The sequence below is a fragment of the Etheostoma spectabile genome, chromosome 7 (genome assembly GCF_008692095.1).
Source record: "Etheostoma spectabile isolate EspeVRDwgs_2016 chromosome 7, UIUC_Espe_1.0, whole genome shotgun sequence".
Lineage (NCBI taxonomy): Eukaryota > Metazoa > Chordata > Actinopteri > Perciformes > Percidae > Etheostoma > Etheostoma spectabile.
Window position 1 is genome coordinate 10,704,586 of NC_045739.1, and position 23,600 is coordinate 10,728,185.

The 23,600-nt window shown below is 39.6% G+C and overlaps 3 protein-coding genes across 23 annotated transcripts in view; all 3 read right to left on the minus strand.

Annotated features, from left to right (window-relative positions):
- Window positions 1-3,444, minus strand: part of huwe1 (HECT, UBA and WWE domain containing E3 ubiquitin protein ligase 1) — a 56,241-nt gene extending 52,797 nt beyond the window's left edge. For 5 of the 10 annotated variants that reach the window (XM_032522206.1, XM_032522203.1, XM_032522204.1 and 2 more), the window contains exons 1-2: window positions 3,412-3,444; window positions 1,771-1,836 (exon numbers count right to left, since the gene is read on the minus strand). The gene's annotated coding sequence lies outside the window, so the exon portion shown is untranslated. The remainder of the gene's footprint in view (window positions 1-1,770; window positions 1,837-3,411) is intronic. The other 5 variants (XM_032522201.1, XM_032522199.1, XM_032522200.1 and 2 more) reach the window with 2 other exon arrangements.
- Window positions 3,445-4,134: 690 nt separating this feature from the next.
- On the minus strand, window positions 4,135-16,899 carry phf8 (PHD finger protein 8). The gene is made up of 22 exons (XM_032522219.1): window positions 16,594-16,899; window positions 15,639-15,929; window positions 15,357-15,442; window positions 15,137-15,263; window positions 14,779-14,939; window positions 14,513-14,654; window positions 13,630-13,816; window positions 13,340-13,502; window positions 13,143-13,230; window positions 12,794-12,900; window positions 12,589-12,680; window positions 11,480-11,569; window positions 11,067-11,348; window positions 10,891-10,973; window positions 10,621-10,790; window positions 10,303-10,388; window positions 7,526-7,647; window positions 6,814-7,145; window positions 6,601-6,696; window positions 6,408-6,517; window positions 5,948-6,308; window positions 4,135-5,861 (listed from the first exon to the last, which is right to left on the minus strand). The coding sequence occupies exons 2-22, from the start codon at window positions 15,734-15,736 to the stop codon at window positions 5,773-5,775; spliced, it is 3,072 nt and encodes a 1,023-aa protein (XP_032378110.1). The 5' UTR covers window positions 15,737-15,929; window positions 16,594-16,899; the 3' UTR covers window positions 4,135-5,772.
- Window positions 16,900-19,656: 2,757 nt separating this feature from the next.
- Window positions 19,657-23,600, minus strand: part of wnk3 (WNK lysine deficient protein kinase 3) — a 43,371-nt gene continuing 39,427 nt past the window's right edge. For 11 of the 12 annotated variants that reach the window (XM_032522208.1, XM_032522214.1, XM_032522215.1 and 8 more), the window contains 6 exons: window positions 23,254-23,339; window positions 22,809-23,152; window positions 22,366-22,601; window positions 22,188-22,280; window positions 21,942-22,105; window positions 19,657-21,608 (listed from right to left, as the gene is read on the minus strand). In XM_032522208.1, coding sequence (XP_032378099.1) covers window positions 21,033-21,608; window positions 21,942-22,105; window positions 22,188-22,280; window positions 22,366-22,601; window positions 22,809-23,152; window positions 23,254-23,339 — 1,499 coding nt within the window. In that variant the 3' untranslated portion in view covers window positions 19,657-21,032. Of the gene's footprint in view, window positions 21,609-21,941; window positions 22,106-22,187; window positions 22,281-22,365; window positions 22,602-22,808; window positions 23,153-23,253; window positions 23,340-23,600 lie in introns of those variants that run through there. The other variant, XR_004332889.1, reaches the window with a different exon arrangement.

A 23,600-nucleotide genomic window follows, 5' to 3' on the forward strand; every position in this document is an offset into this window, starting at 1 on the left:
CTGCAAACCCTTGGCGTTCTCTCAATGAGCTTCATGAGGTAATCACCTGAAATGGTTTTCACTTCACAGGTGTGCCTTGTCAGGGTTAATTATTAGTGGAATTTCTTGCCTTACTATGGAGTTGGGACCATCAGTTGTGTTGTGCAGAAGTCAGGTTGATCTTCGTAAAGAGAAACAAGTGGCCATCATTACTTTTAAGAAATGACAGTCAGTCCAGAAAAGCTTGAATGTGTCCTCATGTGCAGTTGCAAAAACCATCAAGCACTACAGCAAAACTGGCTTACGTGTGGACCGCCCCAGGAAAGGAAGACCAAGAGTCACCTCTGCTGCTGAGGATAAGTTCATCCTAGTCACCAGCCTCAGAATCGCAAGTTAACAGCAGCTCAGATTAGAGACCACACAGAGTTCCAGCAGCAGACACATCTCTAGAACAACTGTTTAGAGGAGACTGCACGAATCAGGCCTTCATGGTCAAATAGCAGCTAGGAAACCACTGCTAAGGAGAGGCAACAAGCAGAAGAGATTTGTTTGGGCCAAGATACACAAGGAATGGACATTAGACCAGTGGAAATCTGGGCTTTGGTCTGATGAGTCCAAGTTTGAGATCTTTGGTTCCAACAGCTGTGTCTTTGTGCAATGGAGAAAAGGTGACCGGATGGATTCTACATGCCTGGTTCCCACCGTGAAGCATGGAGGAGGAGGAGGTGTGATGGTGCTTTGCTGGTGACACTGTTGGGGATTTATTCAAAATTGAAGGCATACTGAACCAGCATGGCTATTGCAGAGACATGCCATCCCATCTGGTTTGCGTTTAGTTGGACCATCATTTATTTTTTAACAGAATAATGACCCCAAACACACCTTCAGGCTGTGTAAGGGATATTTGACCAAGAAGGAGAGTGATGGAGTGCTGTGCCTCTACCGTCACTGGACCTGAACCCAATCGAGATGGTTTGGGGAGAGCTGGACCGCAAAGTGAAGGCAAAAGGGCCAACAAGTTCTAGGCATCTCTGGAAACTCCTTCAAGACTGTTGGGAAACTATTTCAGGTGACTACCTATTGAAGCTCATCAAGAGACTGCCAAGAGTGCAAAGCAGTAATCAGAGCAAAGGGTGGCTACTTTTAAAGAAACTAGAATGTAAGACATGTTTTCAGTTATTTCACACTTTATCAAGTACATAATTCCACGTGTTTATTTATAGTTTTGATGCCTTCAGTGATAATCTACAATGTAAATAATCATGAAAATAAAGAACACGTTGAATGAGAAAGTGGTACCAAACTTTTGGCCTATACTAACTTAAATATATGAATCCAACATTATTCGTAAAGATACATCTTTTTAATTTACTGGCCTACAGGTAAGGAAGACATCTACAGACAGGTAAATAACTGTTCCACATTTTAACAACACATTATGTATAAATATATGCACATGTCAATTATTTCATTGTTAGTATTGTATGCACCACAACAAGGTATGTCTAAAGTATCTAGGCCATTTTACATGTTATTGTAGGTCCAGTTTAAAATGCAACTCAATATTAGAATACATATTAGCGATCCCTGCTCTTTTTCAGCTGAGGGGTCCCTGTCTTAAAAAATATTAAGACCCCTGGTTTAGAAATTAACCCTAAGTGGTGGTTGATGTATTTTGTAGGGAGTAGAGACTTGGAAGCATATATTGATGGCAAGCCACTGTATCCTTATGTATCCATGTGTTTCACTAGAACAGTTTTAGTCAAGGTAGTTCAAGTTAGCAGTACATACCAGAAACTGCTTTGGTTCAATAGCGCCACCATTCTCATCCTTGGCTTGTTTTGCAGTTGCTTATAACTATCCAAAAACACAAACAATCAAATCAGATGAAAATAAATTTAGGAAGCTTGATCATTGGCAAAACACTTCTGACAGGTGTGCAGTGTCCACACTAAAAAAAAAAAGCTGGTGAAAAGGATAAGTATGTATGGCAACTTCCAACCCAGGTATATTAGAAAGAAATACTGTGATAATGCTGATTGATGTGGGAAGAGTTCCAGTAAAACGAAGTTGTACCCCCAAAGTTGGGGTGCATACTCATATTTTCAGACATTACAGGTTCCACTCTACAGCTGCTTGGGCTTAGAGACTTAGACAGACCTTATTGTAATTTAACTGCACATTCATAGGGTTTTAATGTAAGCCTTTGGTCACCATAAGATAAAATGTAGTGTACCATCTAAGGAGTGGAATGAATTAAACTCAGCCATTGTTTACAAAATAAATCAATAAGTTATGTAGCATTCTTAACAAGTCGACTTATTTTGTTTTCATGTCATCTCAATGGTCAGTAATTGAGAGAATGACAAGGATCAAAGGGGATGCTAACAGATTCACTTAAGTTTACATTAAAACAGTGGACTGTGTTAACTGAGAGGCATCACTAACGTAACTCTTTTTCAAAGACATGTAAATGTGATGTGCGTCAGTGGTTGTAGCTAAGCCAATTTGACAGTGTGATCAATTAGCTAATTTACAGAACCTCCCTTAAAGAGTTATCGTTACATCCACAAACACCGCTGCATTAACGTTAATATTAGCTACTGACGTATACTGGTCAGATCGTCTGCATCAGAAAATATAGTTATGGCCGTGGATAGTAACGTTAACTTAGTTTGAATATCATTAAGTAACGTTCCACTGCCTAAAAGTCGTTAATTACTCCCAAGTTAGCTAGCTAACGTTAGGTTAGTTGTAACAGTTTAAGTCAGCTCGTCCTTTTTGCCAATATAACTGGAGGTAACTGTTGACGTTAGCTACCCAATATTACGCAGTTATGGTTAAGTCAATGGTGGCGCTGACGTTAGCAAAGTTAAAAGCTAGCTAACGTTAGTTAGGTGATGTTAGCTAGGTTCACTAACGTTAGCCCAAACTGCTAACGTTAGTTACTTCGGCTCAATTCAGCTTTGGCGGCTAACGTCAGCAGATTACGAAAAGTCAAATCTGCAACCTGACACACATTTTAACTCTCACCGGTTATTTGTATCATCATTCCCGAAGAAATGGAGTAGCTAGCTAGTTAGCTAGTCATTGAACAAGGATATCGATTTGACTTGTAGCTAGTTGTACAGAGGCGCACATACCCACACAGTGAACATGAGCGTGTATGTGGGTTTCGCACGAGCTAACTAACGTTAGCTAACTGAGCTTCGCACAATGCTCTATCAGTGGGATCATGGGCTACATTAAAAATGGCGGTTTACATAGCAGAGTAGGGGATCCGTACTTTACCCTTAAAAAGACACTTGTAATGTATTATCGGGTCGCAGTGACTGGTGTGAATCATCGATTGTAGTTGTTAAGGAAGATAAATGTATGCCACCAGTTAGCTAAAACCCATGTCAATAATATGGAATAAGTATTTCTGCTTACCTCGAATGCGTGTTACATTTGCTTCTCCATCTTGCACTAGCGAGTGGTAGGGCAGTTTGAATCTCGCGAGAATACCTGCTGCTGCGTTTACCCAGGGCACTCCCTTGTTGTACAATAACGGTGCTAGTGCGTCTTCGTCTGGAAGGCAAACGTCCTTATTTTTTCTTATTTCCAGCCTCAACCTACTGATTTGATGTGCACACGAAAGCACACAGCAGAGCTCTCCAGGGTTATGAAAATATATTTTAATTCAGTTTAATACTTAAATGTATTCAAACTCCCTGTGGGTATAAATAATGGACAATTTTACAACAAATGCATTTAACCCCTATTTGGATGGGGAACATTGTATTTTAAATTGAGCAATGGAAATGTTTAGATGAGAAAATAATTGCACAATAATTTGTACAAAAAACAACAACACTGGGGACAACTGAAGTCACCACAAAAAAATATTTCAAAGGCTTTGTTTTTTAGGCTTATGAACATTCAATTGCACTCTTATTTGAAGAAAAAAAATGTGTTGCAGTAATTACAACACATTACTTCTTGTGATGACAACTTTCCAATATATTCCAAAAATGTTCTAAAACCCACTCAGTGATTGCAATGAAAATGGAGTTCTCTGGTGGACTGACGCATAGTAAACATAAAAACATTCATTTGGCACTCAAATCACACTTTCAGTGATTTGGTGGTCCTAAAATAAATTCAATGAAAAAATAAGATTTGCCCAAGGTATATTTTATCTGTTGCAGGTAGTTCTTAAACATGTTGAAAACACACAGTACATACCAAAATGAGAGTGAATATCAACAATAATTAATATAAAACGAAATGGATGAAATTAAATGAGGGCATGTTTTCAAGATAATTTCCACTATTACACTGACAACATAACAAACTAAGCAACTGCGTACAAATATAAAAAAATTAACTATTTCAGATATTTTCCAAATACAGTAATGTATCATGTACAAGTTATGTTAAGAAAGATTTCAAAGTTTTTGACCTATAAAAAAGAACTTAAATTACAACATATATTTACATATCAAATTATGTCCTGCACCTTTAACACAGTTCCTTCTACACCTCTGCCAATATTTGATAACTAGTACATTCTGTGAAAAGAAAGCTCATGTCTAGATCTGACCCGAGAATGCTTCCAAAAGTTGGTGCACAAATTATGGCAACTTGCAGGAAACTAGTTTCTCCATCTAATTTTTCTGCTCTTTTAATGTACCTATATAAATTACAAATATTTACAATGACAACAAACTGTAGAAAAGAAAAAAAAATCTAAGATGGATACACATTTTGTGCAGGTATTAAGTGGTTGAAAATAATTAAATAAGGGACAAAGAAGATGAGGTGGTAAAAACATACCATGTTAAAACAGGCTAAGAAATGGCAAAGTGCTGCCTTGTTAAATAACAATGATCAGAATAAATAGAACTGTCTGATTTAACTCTTGGCGTCAGTTGAGTAAAGTGTACTTCATGTGTAGAAATACAGTGTAAAACATATACTATACAACTAATTATTGGATTTATCTTTGAATTGTTTCCGCCAGTCCCTTGTTTTTCCCCACAGGTTTATTTTAATTGTTAGACCTCTGCTCCTAGACATTATAGGGACATAACAGGAGGAAAATGAGTTATACAAACAGATTCCAAATTCGTCAAGAAGAATTTATGTGTGCTGACCATGTGCATACACTGTTTTTTTGTAAAACTGTTTTGTGTGTAAAGATTGGTATCCTGGAATCATCACACATACACAAGAGTGTGTTTATGAGGTAAAGAGACGAGTAAATACAAGACTACGACTGCATGACTGTGTGTGTGTGTGTGTGTGTCAGGGCTATAAAGCCATTACATTTTACCTGACTAGACTACATCTGTTGTTTTTCCTTCCCTTTTTAAAATGTAGAACGTCTTTACATAAAGAGCCACTAAAATAGTCTAAATAAAAGGTCAATTACGCTAGTTAATCTAGCTAGTTAAATCAAAGTCCGCCAGTCGTTTTAAAACGTGTTTCACAATTTCCTATTGCCAACGTCAAATGGTATCTGATCATTAGGAGTTACTTACCATTTGGTTCAAGTCACAGATGTGCCTCTTAAAAGAACTATGCATATATGGATAAATGGAGTGCCAAAACAGGCTAATTTGCTGGGCAGAGTAATTGATGTAGAACAAGACATAGTGAGGTTCAACAACAGGTGAAAACAGTAAACAACATGTATCTAGAGTACAAAATATAGATCACTATCTCTATTTCCTTCAGACCTACTTTCACAAAAGCCTTTTTCTTCATTCATTCTAACTTAAAAGTCTTCAGCCACATTTCCAACATCTCTTACAAGAGAAGTTTGCCGTTACGGTGAATTTTCAGAATTTTTCCAAGTCTCTGTTTTGCAGTTGCAAGTCCTTTCTTTGGACGTTTCCCTAAATTAAAGTGAGAGAAGAAAATACATGAGAAAATATGCCATCACAAAGATATGAAATTATGCTGTCAATGCGTTTATGCTTACCTTGACCAACTCCTGTTGTGCCTTGGCTGGCCAAACCTGCAGGCGACGCACCAGAGTGAGAGCTGCTGTTCTGTGGAGAAAGTGAAGGTCGGCGTGAAGTGAGGAATACACCAGGGGCCATGGCTCCGCTGCCTCGAGGGCCTCCAGGGCCAAAAGGTCCTGGCCCTGCTGTGTATTCATGGTCCAACAGACTAGCAGAGTAGTAATCCACCCTCCTGTCTGGGCTGAAGTCTGCTGCAGACTCTGGAGCAGGTGGTGGTGAGGGTGGGGCTGGCTCAGTCTGAACAGGGGGAGGAGGAGCTACCGGAGCAGGAGGACGCTGCTTTTTGGTGTACTTCCTTTTGGCAGGCTTTTGCTGCTCCTGGTTTATTACCAAAATAAGAAAAAGGGTAATTTCCTTTTATTGAAAGATGCTACCACTCCACATTCACAAGACAAATACATTTATTTCACAACTCACTTGTTGTGCCAGCTTGGCAGCAGCTGCTGCAAGACCAGTTTCTACAGATGCAACTCTAGCCCCTTCCCTGGCTGGTCGATCCTGTTTGGGAAGGGTGGGCATCACCCTGGCTAAAAGTAAAAATCAAATATTCAACCATCCGAGAGCTTAAAAGTATTCTAATCTTTCTTCCCGCTTTGTTTAATCCAGGTACCTTTCGGGCTCCAAGGTGTGTCATCCCAGTTTTTCTTCCGTTTCATCTTAACCTTATTAGCATGGTCCTCCTCATCGGACTCCAAGGACGGGTAAACTTAAACGAAAATTTGATGAAATAATTAAACATTGCCTTGATCAATAACACTTTTAGTGATTTGACTAGCAGTGATCTGTATAGCAGCAGGCGTAAGTCATTGAGTGTATTGCTCACCGTAGTCTGAATCTTTAAAACAGGTTCCCAGAGTCTCTTGCTCATCTGGACTGTCCTCGTCACTAAGGTGACGAGCCGGCCGTTTAATTGGCCGTTTCCCAGGCCGTTGGATAACGGGTTTCTTTTCAGGACTTCTTGTCTTTTTGACCCCCCCAGCCACCCAAACAGCCTTGCCCCCCTTTTCCTTGACCACCACTAATCCCTCAGCCAAGCCTCCAGAAATGGATACGGGGGATGAAGAAGAGGAAGATGAGGATGAGGAAGGGGGGTTGGCCATTGACAGCATTCCCTGTATGGCATCACGAGTACTGGGAGAGGCTGGTGCTTCCTCACTGAGAAAAGGACAGAATTAAAAAAAAATCACTCATCTCAAAAATAACTTCCTAAACATAGCGTAGTGTCAGAGACATTGCAAATATGTGAACTATGCACGTTTCAAAAGTTATTGGATTTTTGCAACATTTATTATTATTTACAGTGGGACATTTATTCCCACTTGAGTTAAACTACTAAACTACTAGAGTCAGTGGTGTCCAAAAGCTCCAGAAGTGTGCTTTAAGTACATAACTTCAAACATCACAAAACTAAAATTAAATGGATCTATGTAAATAAATGTATTCTTAAATCCAAATATTGTCCAAGACTCTTCTTCAATTTGACTGTTAAATAAATAAAATGATAAAAGAATAACTTGTGATCAAGGAGATCTAACCTGAGTGTGGCAGAGTCCAAGCCTGCCACTTGTTTGCTGGCCTTTAATAAGTCCAGAATGCCCCCTGCTCCACCCTTCACCCCGTGGGCAGCTAGTGCCTCTTCATCTGTGGTGTAATCCTCCTGAAGCCACATGCACAAACATGCTATTGTTACAATTTAAATTTGACACAATGAAAAACGTAATGCTGTGTACCAGTTTCAATGGGTCTGCAGTTCACAAAATAACAGTTACATTGGCTTAATAATATACATAATATATATAATATACATAATATAAACTGGCAATCTCATCAATGATGGGTTGCTCATGTTGTGCAACAAGCTTGTAGATTGTGATATGCTGTGAACCAGCCTGATCAAACTGAAAACAATATTTGTCACTGTAGGGAAATTAGCGTGATAAAGCACCGATTAAGGCTGAACAATATTGTGTTTTAGCATTGAGATTGTGATGTGCGCATGCGCAGTAGTCACATCGCAGGACATTGCAAAATTGACGATAATCCTTTTTTGCTGCTTGATAGAAAAGTAAACTTTCACCGTTCTCCTTTTAGATGATTATTACCGGCCAACCCTTTCCCTTTAAGACAGGTAGCCATGTGGGCAACGTGTGTATGAGACGTTAGTCCAACGGGGTTTATTGTTATGGGAAGTGAGGCTCTCCGCGTGTAGATAAGTACCGTAGGCAGCAGCTGCCGCTGACACAGTGATGTGCATAGTTTTTGATGGGTAGTCAGTGAAGCTAGAGTAGTCAGTGTTTTATGTTCGCTGCAAGTATGAACTAAATCACCTGATTAATGCAACATAATCACAACGTCTAATAGCCATTTTCCCCCGTAGAAAGCGGCTACCAGCCAGGCCAAAGCTAATATAGTTAGCCTAAAGAAACAATGGGTCCGTCTGTCCCAACTAACGTTACGGTTCGGAGCTGCAACGCTGGAAACGTAACACTAATCTACTACAGACAACTGTGTCTGATCTAATGTAATTTACACTGATTTAATTGTTCTTGGATACGCAGTTTGTTGCTAGTGCGGGTGACATGCAAGTCTGATCAATCTATCAAACAAACAAGCTGGCCCCGGTAGTTGTCCACAACCTGAAATTTAGAGGAAAAACATGCAGTCATTGTCACAAACTTTAGCCTGGATTGATAGAATTATATTAATAAAATGGTGTCATGCTAGTCAACCAACGTATTTCTACCTAATTTCCCTCTCCAAAATCACTTCAGAAGAGTAACGTTAGTCACGACGCCTACTTGCTTTGGTGTTTGTAAAGCATTAAAGTTTAACAAAGAATTGTTAAACATGCACTCCCCTACAAAATCATCGCAGCAGCCGAGAATGATTCATTATTTCCAAATAGAGCTATTTATATCATCTTTTAAAAATTACTTTTTCTATTTTCATATCGCAATATACACTCACCGGCCACTTTATTAGGTACACCTGTCCAACTGTCGTTAACACTTAATTCTAAGCAGCCAATCACATGGCGGCAACTCAGTGCATTTAGGCATGTAGACATGGTCAAGAGATCTCCTGCAGTTCAAACCGAGCATCAGTATGGGGAAGAAAGGTGATTTGAGTGACTTTGAACGTGGCATGATTGTGGTGCCAGAAGGGCTGGTCTGAGTATTTCAGAAACTGCTAATCTACTGGGATTTTCACGCACAACCATCTCTAAGGTTTACAGGATGGTCCGAAAAAGAAAAACATCCAGTGAGCGGAGTTCTGTGGGCGGAAATGCCTTGTTGATGCCAGAGGTCAGAGGAGAATGGCCAGACTGGTTTGAGCTGATAGAAGGGCAACAGTGACTCAAATAACCACCGTTACAACCAAGGTGGGCAGAAGAGCATCTCTGAAGCCACAGTACCTCGAACTTTGAGGCAGATGGGCTACAGCAGCAGAAGACCACATCGGTGCCACTCCTTTCAGCTAAGAACAGGAAACTGAGACTACAATTTGCACAAGCTCATCGAAATTGGACAATAGAAGATTGGAAAAACGTTGCCTGGTCTGATGAGTCTCGATTTCTGCTGCGACAGTCGGATGGTAGGGTCAGAATTTGGCGTCTACAACGAAAGCATGGATCATCCTGCCTTGTATCAACGGTTCAGGCTGGTGGTGGTGGTGTCATGGTGTGGGGAATATTTTCTTGGCACTCTTTGGGCCCCTTGGTACCAATTGAGCATCGTTGCAACGCCACAGCCTACCTGAGTATTGTTGCTGACCATGTCCATCCCTTTATGACCATAATGTACCCAACTTCTGATGGCTACTTTCAGCAGGATAATGCGCCATGTCATAAAGCTGGAATCATCACAGACTGGTTTCTTGAACATGACAATGAGTGGCTGTACTCAAATGGCCTCCCCAGTCAGCAGACTCACATCAATAGAGCATCTTTGGGATGTGGTGGAACGGGAGATTCGCATCATGGATGTGCAGCCGACAAATCTGCGGAACTGTGTGATGCCATCATGTCAATATGGACCAAACTCCCTGAGGAATGCTTCCAGCACCTTGTTGAATCTATGCCATGAAGAATTGAGGCAGTTCGAAGGCAAAAGGGGTCAAACCCGTTACTAGCATGGGGTACCTAATAAAGTGGCCGGTGAGTGTATATCGCAATGTCAGTTTTTTTTCCAATATTGTGCAGGCCTAGCAGCAATCATGGAAATGTTACAGCTGGATCTTGAAATGGCACGTGTAAAGTAAATTAAAGTAAATTATTTTCTACAAAATGACTGTGTTTCCATAGTTATCTCACCTCAATGTCAAAGTCTACTTCTCCTGGCTCCCTGATGCGATTGGGGTCAGAGCAGGGTTTGGCTCTGGGCAGCTTCCTAGGAAGACCTGAAGAAACATTTTAACACACTTTGGTTACAGTAGCAAGGTGGCTTTGAAACCATACTACTAATCTATATAAGGTTCTACATTTAGCCTACAGTCCAAGCCGTTAAATAGCTATACTGATCTCTCATAGAATTCACTAGCAGGTAAAAGATTAAAGAAATGCATGTCCTTATAAGAGCTACAACTTTATGCTAAGCATTCACAATACGCTTATTTAAAGTCAAATTCCCACCGCTTAGTTTCTTCTTCTTGCTTGATCCTGTAGGCTTTCGTCGTGGAGGAGGTGTCTCGTCAATCTGCAGCTCATCCTCAGACTCCAAGTCAGACAGGCTGGATCCCTCCATGGCAAGATGTTTGTACTTTCCTGCCCTTCCTGCACCATTACTGCTGCCATCCTTCTTACTAAAACCATAAGATCAGCAGGTATGAACCAACACCTTTTGGTTCTGTTCAACCCATAAGATCACACAATAGGAACACACTTAGTGGCTGCAAAGCTTACCTTTGGATTTTTCCATTGGTCAGCACAAGTTTCAGTTTGCTTTTATTTAGCTTCCCTTCAAATTCCTCTAAAGGCAACTCCAACTGGAAAGAAAATATGAAGACAAAACATTTACACACAAAGAAATGCTGGATAAGCATTTCCATGGCAATCACAAAGGTCTACAACCACCGTACCTTGTTCTTGTTTTTCGACTTGCCAGGTTGACATTTTTTGAGTGTATGTTTGGTGTGGATCTCAATGAGGTCAAGTTCTCCGGCTTCTGCCTTAAGTAGCCCCTTCTGACTTTTCTTCTTGGTCCCTGGGGACACAAGACCCCCCATCACCTCTTTGGGCTTGGGTCCTTTCTTTTTTCCAGGGGGGCGTCCTGAATTCTGGGAGGTGGTCAGAGGAGCTTTAGAGAGTGGCGAACCAGGAAACTGAGGTCCAGTGCGGCCAATGTTTTGCTGGAAGATGTCCTATCAAAAGAAAGTACTGTCTAGTCAGTAAAACAAACAAAAAGTAATAGTAATATTTCTATATACATTTAAAAAAATAAATAAAATAAAGCTAAATACATGCACACATTTTCAGTGATTCTACCATTTACCTCAACCAGACGAATCTCCTTGGCCAGGTCCTTCACTAGTGTCTGAGTGTTGATGGTTTCTGGAATCTCCACTTCATGATCTGCCAAAGCCTGAGTGTAGGGAGACAACTATCAACAACAGCTTGCACGGCTCTGTGAAATCGTGACAAAATCTGGCTGCCAGCACCTCCAAAGCTCAAAAATTATCACTTTATATCTTGATTGTGTAAAATGAAAATTTTCCATTTTACAGGGGGTTATATGCTAGATTATTTTTTGTCCATGACCAGTAACTTCCTGGAGCCTCTTCTGGTTGCCTGGCAACTGCTCAGAGCCAATAGTCAGACAACCATAAAACCAGGGTGCCTTTTTATACTCATTAAACAAACAGATAAGTGAGCTTCATAGGTAATGGTAGGAAATCTTTGTGCTAAGCTAACCTTACTGGCTGCTAGCTGTAGCTTCATATTTAATATGAGAGTGGTAATGAAGTTCTTACTCTAAGCCATAAAGTGAATAAGCACATATCCCAAAATGGCAATATTGTTGCAATTCAATGTTGCTTTTTGAGTAGGGCTGTAACGGTTTGCGTATTAGTCCCAAACCATTTCAGGACAGGACGTTCGGATCGGTATGCAACATTGGTTTTATTCACCCTGTGACCCAAACGTCAAAAAAGTCTATCTATGTTGACTACATGCTAGTTAGCCGGGTTAGTCAAGCTCAATGGACAACAATTTGATTTAGACTGTATGCCAGCATTTTTTAGCTAAAGTCTGGTCTATATGTGGAAACATTTCATTTACGACACATCACCCGAATGAGTTGATATGTTGGACAAAACAAAAACAGACTGGAAGGCAAGTCCTTCTCCCCACAGCGTTAAGCAGCCTACCACTGCAGATTCAGACCTTGCCAAAGTCAAAAATAAATACTATACACAGTATGGCTGACAATTAGAGACCGTACTCTGTTGTAGAGAATAGAGAATTAAAGCAAATGGTCAAAATGCTTGAGCCCTGCTACAATTTCCCTTCATGAGTGCATTTTAGGCAGTCTATTGTGCCTGCAAATTCACATGAGGAAAGAATGATATACAAATAGTAAAAATAATATAAGACTTTGCCTACCTCTTTACGGGTCCAGCTGCGGAAGGCATTGTTTAAGGCCTTAGCTCCGTGAACCAGGTAAGTGGCAGGATGTCTGCGGTTTTCTCTCAAACCTATGAGACAGAATAGCACAGGGTTAATAATATCAAAATGGCCAACACTAAACACAGGTCACTCAAGTAGTTCACATAATATGAATATTATTAAATGTATTGAACTCCCTTACCTCTGAAGGTATCAAGAAGGTGCTTTCCAACATACCAGCACACAGTCTCAAAGTTGGGAAAACTGAACAAGTCTGCTGTGCTTAATCGCTTCTCGATTTCATATGCCCTAAAAATGATAATAAAATACAGAAAAAGTCAGACATTAGTGGTTATTGCCACAAAATTGCAGATTACCAAATCACTCCAAATATACAAACAACAGAGCTACGTGTTAGAATTGACCGGAATTCTCCTTTAAGTGTCAGTGGTTTTTTGTGTGTGTCAATAACATTAAAATACATTTCAATCAAAAAGGGCTACAATAACATTACATGTACTTGGCATGAAAACAGTCCTGAGGAAACTAACCGCAGCTGCATGTCAATGTTTAGACTATGCAAGAAGTTTCCTCCAAAGGCCAGGCAGTCCACTGGTGTCAACACAGCATGAATCCACCCTGTAAGACAAGCAAATGAAAAGTGTAAACATTAGTTGGGTGATTATCACAACTCTGCTAAAAAAAAAGTGACAAAAGTAACAAAACAAACAAAACCATTACAGCTCACCTGTTGGTATGAACAAGGTGTTTCCTTGTTTGACAGAGCACTTGTAACACATATCAACTTGGTCTCCAAAGAACATCTCATTCTGGTTAGATGAGGAACTCCACCGCTCAAAAAGTGCCAAGTTGGCTGCAGTGGGGGATATTAGGTAGAAGATTTTTTCGCCCTGAATAAACAAAGGGATAAGCTGTTAGAAATAATATCAATTAATTAAAAAAAAAAAAAAAAAAAAACAGAATCAAATGTTTTGCGGTCAGTTTAACTGAAATTTTCCAAACATTTTTTCCCCTCACCCTCAGAACATGGTACCATACTGAGGTGCCGCCAAAGTCAATGTGGAAGTCTGTGTAGCTGTCCTTCACTCCCATTAGGCAGTATTTCTGCACATTAGGGCGTTCAAACACAGACTCTTCAGGCCAGAGGTTTTCAACCCATGACAGTTTCCTCACAATCTTTGGAGTTTCCACCAAGTTTGATAGCCTATAACAAATCCAACACATATCTTTAGTCTTTAAAACATCACAACTTGGAGTCAGTAATTCTGGAGATTGTTAATATTTGAACTCAACGACCAAACAAATACCCCCCCAAACGGCCAAAACTAGTGCCGACAAGGCTAACTGTGGTTACGTCGCCCCGCGTTGTCTTTGTCTAAGCCAAAAAGTAGTACTGGAACACACCGCAGAGACTGCAGCCGATGGCCAAATACCACGTACGTTATGCGCATGCGCAAGGAATCAACTCTCCACACAACCAGGCGGTGGTAATCTATTTGTCATTCTAAAAGAAAAAACGGATACAAACATAGCTATGATACCCATAACAAATAGCGTTCGCCTGAAGCAATAGCGGCAGCACAGAGCCTACAGCCCAACTTGGACCAACGACCGACTTTCGCCTAGGTGTGTCAGGGCCTTTATAGAGCCATGGCACCAGATTATTTTATTTCAGCATTCACATGGAAAGGACAGCTAACAAACTATTATATATATCATAGGTATTGGCTAATTTGACTAAAAGTGTATGAGATTAGAATCACTGATTCAACCTTTAAATAATAAAGTTCTCATTTCTTTATTTTTAAATTTTTTTTATAGAAAAGTAACATTAAACTCAAGTAACAAGACACTGCATCATAATGACGAACTGCACAGTCAAGAGAATATCTTTGTGTACCTGGTCTCAGAGAACTCCAGGCTGATGACATTAAGCACTCTGTCTCTGTTGGGGCTGTTGTAGTATTCAACAAAGTCTCCCAATCGCATCTTTAGGTCACATTGCCGAGACACATCAATCACATCAATCTGTTTGTCTGAACCTTGGAACAAAATGAAAAAAAGTTTGAGAAAACCAATTTTAACATCCCTAATACACCTTAGCCTAAACACCTTACCATAAATCAGAACAAATCTTTGCATTAAATTTAATACTAAAAACTTTACCAATATATTGCTCTACATCGCTGACGCCAAATGACGCTGGAGGAAGGGTCATGCCGAGGCCATCCCGCCTCAGCACCATGACAGGAACACTGAATGAATGCTCTTCTAGAAACTCGACTGTCAGCTGGGCCCCTGACGGCTTTAGCAAGACTTCATCCGCACTGTCATAGACACACAAACAGACATATGCACAAGTTTTAAAGCACAATAACATCTATACTAGATCAACGCTAGTACAATACAACGCAATCTACTGCAATAACAATATAATGAGTGCCATATGTTTTTCATTTCAATAGAATCATGGTTTTATCTTTAAACGTGTGAATAACAAACTTTGCCTTTGCGAGAGACTTACCCTGGGAAGGTGCGGCTCCGTAGCTCCCTAACAAACTGTGGGCTGCCAGTCTTAACAGGCCGACCTGGATCTCTTGCTCCAGCAGCAGCACCATCTGTCTGCTTATTGCCTCCACGGCGTTTGCGCACTGGGAAAGAGAGAGACAGAGGAAAAAAAGATTAACAAGTGCATTATTATGTAAAAGTAAGCTCATACTTACACTTAAGGAATGGTTACTCACTGACAGATGGTCCATGGGTGACCTGACAGTTGGGGCAGTGATACAGGTCAATCTCAGCTGCTTTGTCCTCCTCTACTCCAACACAGCTAAACAGAAAACCTTCTTATCAGACAAAGAACGCAAAGAAAGGATGCTTGTGGTGTATAAAGAGTACACCCAGAGGAATCGTGCAACTAAGACCACAGATGAACCACATTATAAATCACACAACATAAGATTTGAATATCATTGCCCACACAGGCAACATTAAGATCAACAGTGTTTATTCTGAAAATGACCCACCTTCCATGGAACCAGTCTTGACAAATGTCACACTCGATCATAAAGCGTGTCACATCATATGGCAGGCGACACAAGCAGTACACTGGAACTGATGCCATATTGTGTGTGTGTGTGCGTGAATTAACTTTCACTTGTTAATAATGTTAAGATGTCAAAATCTAACTCACGTGGGAGGGACTAATTAACAAACTAAATGCTTTTATGCAGTAAGGGTAATGTTGCTGTTGTCTGTCACTTTACTTCCAGATTCTTGTTACTGATACACATGTCCACCGGGATTCACTTGGAAACCTGTTAAAACACAACAGAGAGAAGACACAAAAATTGTCTAGCTTGCAATAAGACACGACAATAGCGCAACTCGATTGCAAACTCAATAGTACGTAATGTGAGTAATAATAAACACATTAGCTACTCTTGCTGCAACCTGAGATGCAAGTGCAGTCAACCAGCTGGGTAACGTTAATGAAACTAACGTTAGGGGTTTCGGTAGCGTAATATTGATCTTAAGAGTATTAAACCAATTCATACTCTTCAAATACATAAATGGAGAGGCAACTTTTTCTCATTTCTATTACCAGATATTGGGTCAGAAAGATTGTGTTTCTGCTAAATAAAGTTAGTTGTTAACAGTAACGTTAGCCAACAGGTAGGTCCTAACGTTAACTCGCTGTTTGTAAACACGCTATGCCCGTGGATGTTGTATTGCTATCAAACAGTAACGTGTTTACCGAGTAAGCTAACGTTAGCTATTTTAGCCGATGTGGCTAGCTAGCTAAGCATTTGCGAAGATGTTAACTTTAACTTAACGTTACACAAGTAAACACTTGGTGCAATTCATTTAGCTTTTAAACCTGAAAGAAACGCTACATGCAGCTAACACATTTGATTAATTTAATCTAAACAAAGAAGCGTCGTTTGATATATTAATTGGTATTTAACGCTAGCTACTCACCAAAATCTAGCTGCGGGAGGCCAAGCATACAAAAGCCGTTGTAATCCCTACGCAAGCTCGGGGGTAGCTGCGGCCTTATTATGCAACCTAAATTATAAACAATTGGCTTTACCACATTTTTGTTTATCAACTCCGTAATGCCCAAATATAGAGTCCAGGTCCAGAAATTTACACTGGACCAGAAAACTAAAATCTGAAGCGACCAAAACGAGCACAATAACTACAAATAACGGCGTATTAAACTACATCAACGCCATTTCAAAGACAGACGGACGTCATACGGTTGTCTGTCGCTGTCTGCTATTGAAAGAACAATAAAGTTGCAAACAGTCAACTATGGAGTTGCATTCAGGGAAAAAAACTATTTCATACAGTCAATGGTAAAAACCTTGCGGAACGTTTGGAGGCAACAAAGTTACTGAAACATATAGAGATAGATACCATAGTTTACAGTAGCCTGAAAACATGTTTTACACACACACACGTATATATATATATATATATATATATATATATATATATATATATAAGTGCATCAATTAATAAACACAAAACAAGACATTTCTTAACTAATTAACCTGACTTTTATTAACTAATTAACATTAACTTGTATCGTCAACTCAGGATTTATTTTTAGACTTAGACTTAGACTTCTCTTTATTAATCCTTTTGGGATGACTCCCGCAAGGAAATTGAAAGTTCCAGCAGCAGTTTTAGCAAGAAAAAAGAAATAAAAAACAGATAAAAAAGACAGTATAAAGACAACAAAATAACAATAATAACAATAACAAAGTATATCAGTATTAAACTCCTCCACTTATGATTATATGATTGGGAGGGCCCAAAATAATACTTTGTGCATGTGTAGTGTAATTATGCACACACCCAATAAACCCTCAGCTTTACGTATGTCAATATTTCACATCATCATCACAACATCGTTCATCCCGGCCGCTGTCAGACTCAACAACACCTGCACTACATGATAATCTTGTAGTTTCTGTTCCTGTTTTTCAATTACCCCATACACTCTCTGTATATCTTTGTTATCTGTATTTATATTTTTTCATCATAAGTACTTATTTTTTCAATATTATTTATAGTCACAGTTCATTTTCATGTATATTATGGTTACTTACTTTTGCTATATTATTTAATTACATATTCAATTTAAGTTTAATGTCACTTACTTACTCACAATGCAATATTTTTTTTGTACTATGGCAACCGCACTTTTATTTAATGCCACTTTACATTTATTCAATAACTTTTGCTCATTATCTGTTGTTTGTCTGTTGTTTGGGGTTGTGTTTATTTTTTCTTTTTACTGTAGGAAACTGCTGCTGCTGTAATAAGGGAATTTCCCCACTGTGGGATGAACAAAGTATTATCTAATCTAATTCAAATGTTAGATTGGAACATATGGCTACACTTTTGTTTGATTATTGAAGGTAGATTAGACTACACCTGTACATTCATTAGGAAAATAAATCCATCTGAGAGAAAATAAATTAGTAATTTAATGGATCTAAGGTTGCACACCTTTGACTGTACCTTTTCATCAATTTAATAAAATAATCTAATTTTTAATTATTTTATGTATTAACAAATCAGTAAGGATTGGTCCACATATATTTTGCATTTGTAATTATTTAACTATGAATCACAATTTGCCCTTAATACATACCTACTACCATTGTTTTTAGATTTTGAAAGTAATACACTGGTCTTGTGACGAGTACCCATGTAAAAAAATCCACACAATGTTATACTTTGATGTTTAACATCATTTATTTTGATTAGTTACAAAACATAAATAAAATCAACAGTTGAATTAGTTACAATTTACAGAGGCTAAATCACCAGCAATTTACTTTATTTTTCTAGGTTTCTCTGCTCAAATGTCCTTTTATAATTGGTTCTCAGTCATGCCATTTTGAGACTCCCCAGATTTGTGTTGCGTTATTTTGTAAATGACTTAAATCTGACATGTAGCCCAGCAGGACATTTTATGTAAGTATGTTATGCATCTTCCAGGTTGCATGGTTCAAAACAGAATAAATGATAAAATAATAATGTCAAAAATGACCAATCATTTTCTGAATATAATCCTAAATGCCTCTGGCCTGTCAGGACTTAGAGAGGTATATCAAGGCAAGGGAGTCCCATGCAAACACAAATGAAAACCAGTATTTTCTATTTTCAAATAACCTCAGATTTATGATGAGAAAACAATTTTACAATTTGTACAACCCCTATTCAAATACAAAAATAATCTTTATCTTTTAGATAACATTTTGGTACCACTTCAAGGACAAAGCCAGCTCCACATCATGTATCATGATCATTAAGCTGTAGCTTGCAATCAACATGTTAGTATTATACATGACAGCACAGTATCTCACCTTCACTAATAATGAACTACATCTCTGTGAAAATGTGGGTTGTCTTGAAGAGCAACAAATTATTCTATATATTATTCTAGATTATGCAGTTACTGAACAACCATACTCTTTAGCACACACTACTCCTCACTAACCATTCATGTTTTATAGATTGTCTCACATGTAGCAGTCTCTAAGAACTGGTACAATCTTTTAGTTTTTAGTGGCACATAATCTCTCTTTCATTAGTAAAACAGAAATGCTGCTTTGACTACAGGATACTTAGATGCCAAAAAGTGTATTAACGCCTGACCATTGATAGTCAAATGTGTATGGCTGAGTGCACTGATAACCCAATAACATGTACAGTAATATAGCCACTGCAGATGTATTACTTTGTGTATCTTTGCATCTACAAATGAATAGTTGATAAATAAAAGAAGGGGACATTTTCACATGAGTAAACCTTGTGCAGTGTACATGAAGCACAATAATGGCCCACAGTACAGCTTCTGACTGATGCATTCATACTGACAGCCTATGGTCAAAAACTAACTAGTTTACAGTTGAAACAAGGAATTTGTCTAAAGCCAAACAAAGTTGACAAATAGGCAAGTGAGGATCTGACAACTGTGTTGGACATCAAGTACCGGTATATGGTCTAAACTTTAACTTTAACTTTTTTTCTTGAGGAAACAAGCCCAAAACATAGGCAGAGTAAACATTTTCAGTTGGGTACAGTGACATTTGAGAGGCCGCTTTGAATGAAAGAATATATCAATATGCAAAATACCATGGGACTATAACAAAGCTTTGTCACAGAACAAAATTTACACTCACACAACCACAAAAAAATCTAGTCATTTTTAAAAGGCAATATGGGAATAACCCATCTCCCCTGTCCATCGTTAATTGGCAGTTTTTTGTTTTTTTCTTCCATTGTCCTCCTCAGCATGACACCGCGATATACTTTGATATGTGGAGCTCAAACTGAAAACAAAAATGTTAAATGCTAAAGCATTTCATACCGAAAGCAAATTTACTCATGACTGATGAATTTTCTCAGTAGGCTGCAAATAGTAAATGTGAGGTTCATGAATATACAGCAAGGGCAAGTCAAGATAGTCATAAGGTCATGCAGTCTTGGGCTGACTGTACCAAGGTATCGACTGAACCTAGATGGCATATTTCAATTTACCATCATATTATGAACTCATCTGAATTTATATCACATCACTCATGGTAATTCAGACTGTTTTACGTAACAACTGCTAAACATAAAATAATACAAATGAAGCACATGCTGTAGCTCAACACTGCAATAGTGTGTTTAGTTGCATTGTGGTAATGATGGTAGCCAGGTAACTCTATCATACTCTGCTGTATAATAGCTGTTGTTTAATTTTTTTCATTGCCCATTGAAATGCCTTGTGCTGTAGGCCTACAGTTTTAAAAGATCATGTAACAATCATGAAAAGATCCTCTATGCATCTGGTTTTCATCAATGTGCTTTTATAAAAATATGTTATGCATTACTGACAAATCCATACAATACATGCTGATCAATTTAGATGACCATTACTAATTGCACTTTTAGAATTGATAGTCCTTTCACTGTATCAAGCATTAACAAATTAAACACATTGTCAAATATTTCGTGAGTTCAGGTCCAACTAAGCAGGTTTGAAAACAAAAACATGAATGTTAATTGTGTAAAAGAACACAAGGGATATGTACTCAGATAATCCATAAACACTCACCCACACTCATATATTAAGGAATTAATACATCTCAACACCCAAACATTCCATGATTCATGAACCCCAACTGCTGTGTTCCATATTACCCCTCATCTGTACATACTAGAATCTCTCATCTTATCATCTCTCACATTCCCTCTATCTCATCCAGCAGTACACTGGAATCCAAATACTCATTGGAACTATCTCATGCATACACAGAACTAACACTCAAAGTGGATCTGCTTTACGTCCTGTTCCACTTAGTATTTCCTTCTCTTGCACCTTCATATAGACCTCACACTTCACCTTGGTTTCATTTCTGTCCCAGAGGAAGAGTAGAGGTAGGGGGTGTTGGGTGAATTTTGGCACTGGAAGGTAGAGCAACATTAGAGCAAGAGGAGGAAGAGGTTGAGGAGGGTGACGAACAGGAGCAAAATGTCCCCCCAGTAGTAGCAGTGCTATCTGTGGGTGCAGTGGTGCCACTGCCAGGCAGCATTGACACAGCTGTGGACACTGAAGATGTGGACATTTGGGAAGGCAGTAGTGGTTGGCTTTGAGGTGGTGAGTGGGGCAGCTGGGTGATGGGTTGTGTCTGTGGTAGGGACTGGGACTGTATGGCAGTTTGCATCTGGGGCTGTGGTATCTGCTGGCAGAGTGGGGACTGCTGATAGGTCATCTGCTGGAGGGGGTGAGACTGATGGAGGTGTAAACTTTGCTGCATTGGTGGCACTTGAGCCATGTGCGTTTGCAGTGGTGGTCCCGGAGAGTGCAGGGTGGACAGGCTTCCTCCACCTGGGTATTGGGAAGGGGCTGCCACAGGCAAGCTGGCAGGGGTCGGGGTTGCCTGGGGGTTCAGTGATGCCACTGGAAACCAACCTGATGGAGCCACCTGTATGGAATATAGTATTAAGAACTAAGGGAATATTATAGAAAAATAATGCTTTGGTACTGTTGGCACCTAAAACATATGTAAGTAAGTAGGAATATTTCTGCCCATTCTGCCCCAAACTATTTTGCTACTCCTCACACTGAATGTTGTCTGGCTTCTTTTAATAATATTTTATGACAGAAACATCTTTTATGAGAAAGAGACAGTGATTTGTTTGATAACAAAAAACACAACCGTATCCACAGCATTTATAATAAAACATAAACATCTGACCATTTATTAAAGGTTAATATGGTAATAATCACTGATAGATATTATAGTGAGTAGTCCTACCTCTGTTGGCTGGCTCCAGCCTCCCAACTCCTGCACCTGCTGAATCTGCTTGATTTGATTCAGCGATGGCTTGGGCGGGGCGGGACCCACCGTCTCCTTCGTCCAATTATCTACGAGTTTGTGCAGTTCATCTGTAAATGTGCTTTTTCTTAGAGGACTGTGATCTGTGGAACAATGAGGGCACGTGTCATAACATTGATTGTCATTAAATTCTGTGTGTCTTGATACACTGATGACAAACCATACCTCTTTTAGCAGGCAGTGAAGTGCAGTGTTCTGGGTTACAGTATAGAGGCAATCTCTGTTCACCACCTGATAAACTACTTGACTGCTGAATCCCTAGACGGGAGATACAAAAAACAGTCAAACAGAGAGCAAGCAACAGAAAAAAGTGAGTAAGAAAGATTTTTATAAAAGTGCGTACCAGAGTGTGTAACTCCATTGTTATCCATGTGAGAGTGAGGCCGGGGTCGGATCCTGATTTTGGCTGGCCTGGGCCTACGAGGGGAGAGTACAGGAGGTCCCATGGGAAGAGGAGGGGTTCGAGACAGGGAGGCAGGCAGACTCTGCCTTTGGTCTTTGAGGGAACGAAGCTGTCTGTACAGCTCCTGCAGCTCTCTGTTCTGCTGAGACTGAAGGGATACCACCTCTTTGATGTGCCTGTAGACGAAGAGATACAAAACAGAGAGCAGAAGGTGGTAAGAAAAAAAAAAGCAAAACAAAAAGGGCACAAAGACTAAAAACAGGTTATGTTGGCAAGAAACAACAATAAATGGAGGCATGAAATAGAAAATGTAATAAATGGAGAGCCATACATCTGGTAAACTCTAAAACAATGGAGTTAAATAGTCGCCCTCACTGACTTACTTCTTTTTAAGCTTGTGTAGTTCTTTTCTCAGATCTTCATCCTCTAGCTCACACTCATCTTCATCATCATCATCACTGCTGTCCAGAGGTGAATGGCTGTGCCCATGACCCCGAGGCAGGTGAGCCATTGCTGGGGTCCTTTTACTTTCATCTTTCTCTCCCTCCTTTGCACGAGATCTCCTCCTTTCTCTCTCCAAATCAGGAGACACCGGGGAGCTGTCAGTCTGCCTGTCCTGTTTCTTAGTCTCAGCCTGGGTTACGGAGAAGCGTCCAACTTTCCTGTGAGTGCTACCATGGCCTGATGACACAACCTTTAGGGGAGAGGACTGGGGAACTGGAGTTACCTGATGGCAGAGGAAGAAGGAAACATTAGCTGCTTGTTCAGACTGCAATGAAAGTTCAGACTATTGAGTGGCAAAGATAAAATCAGTTCTTTTTCTCATACATGAAATCTTCCTTTGCGGGAATGAGGTGGATTTAGGGGTGGCGCCTCCTTCTCCTCTCTAAGTGCCTGTCTGCTGGAACACCCATCTGATAAAGAGATAAGGATGAAAAACAAAAAGGGGAGACAATGACTCAGAGACAGGAACACAGGTGTAAAGCACATAAATGACAAGTGACAAATGACACAAAAAGCAACAGACACAGTTAAATGTGAAATGTTAAATGACAGAGATACATAAATACAGATGCACACGGATAGACGTGGGGCACAAACAAAAAAACGCCCAGTGTTATAAAACACCCATTAATGTCACACATCATTAACTTTGTAATTTACATCACTTGCAT

Coding starts and splice junctions, on each gene's coding strand:
- phf8 (XM_032522219.1), bottom strand. CDS start 15,736: ATGGCATCAGTTCCAGTGTACTGCTTGTGTCGCCTGCCATATGATGTG. Junction 14,940..15,136: donor CGGAGCCGCACCTTCCCAGG/GTAAGTCTCTCG, acceptor TGTCTATGACAG/TGCGGATGAAGTCTTGCTAA. Junction 13,503..13,629: donor TATGGTACCATGTTCTGAGG/GTGAGGGGAAAA, acceptor TTGTTTATTCAG/GGCGAAAAAATCTTCTACCT.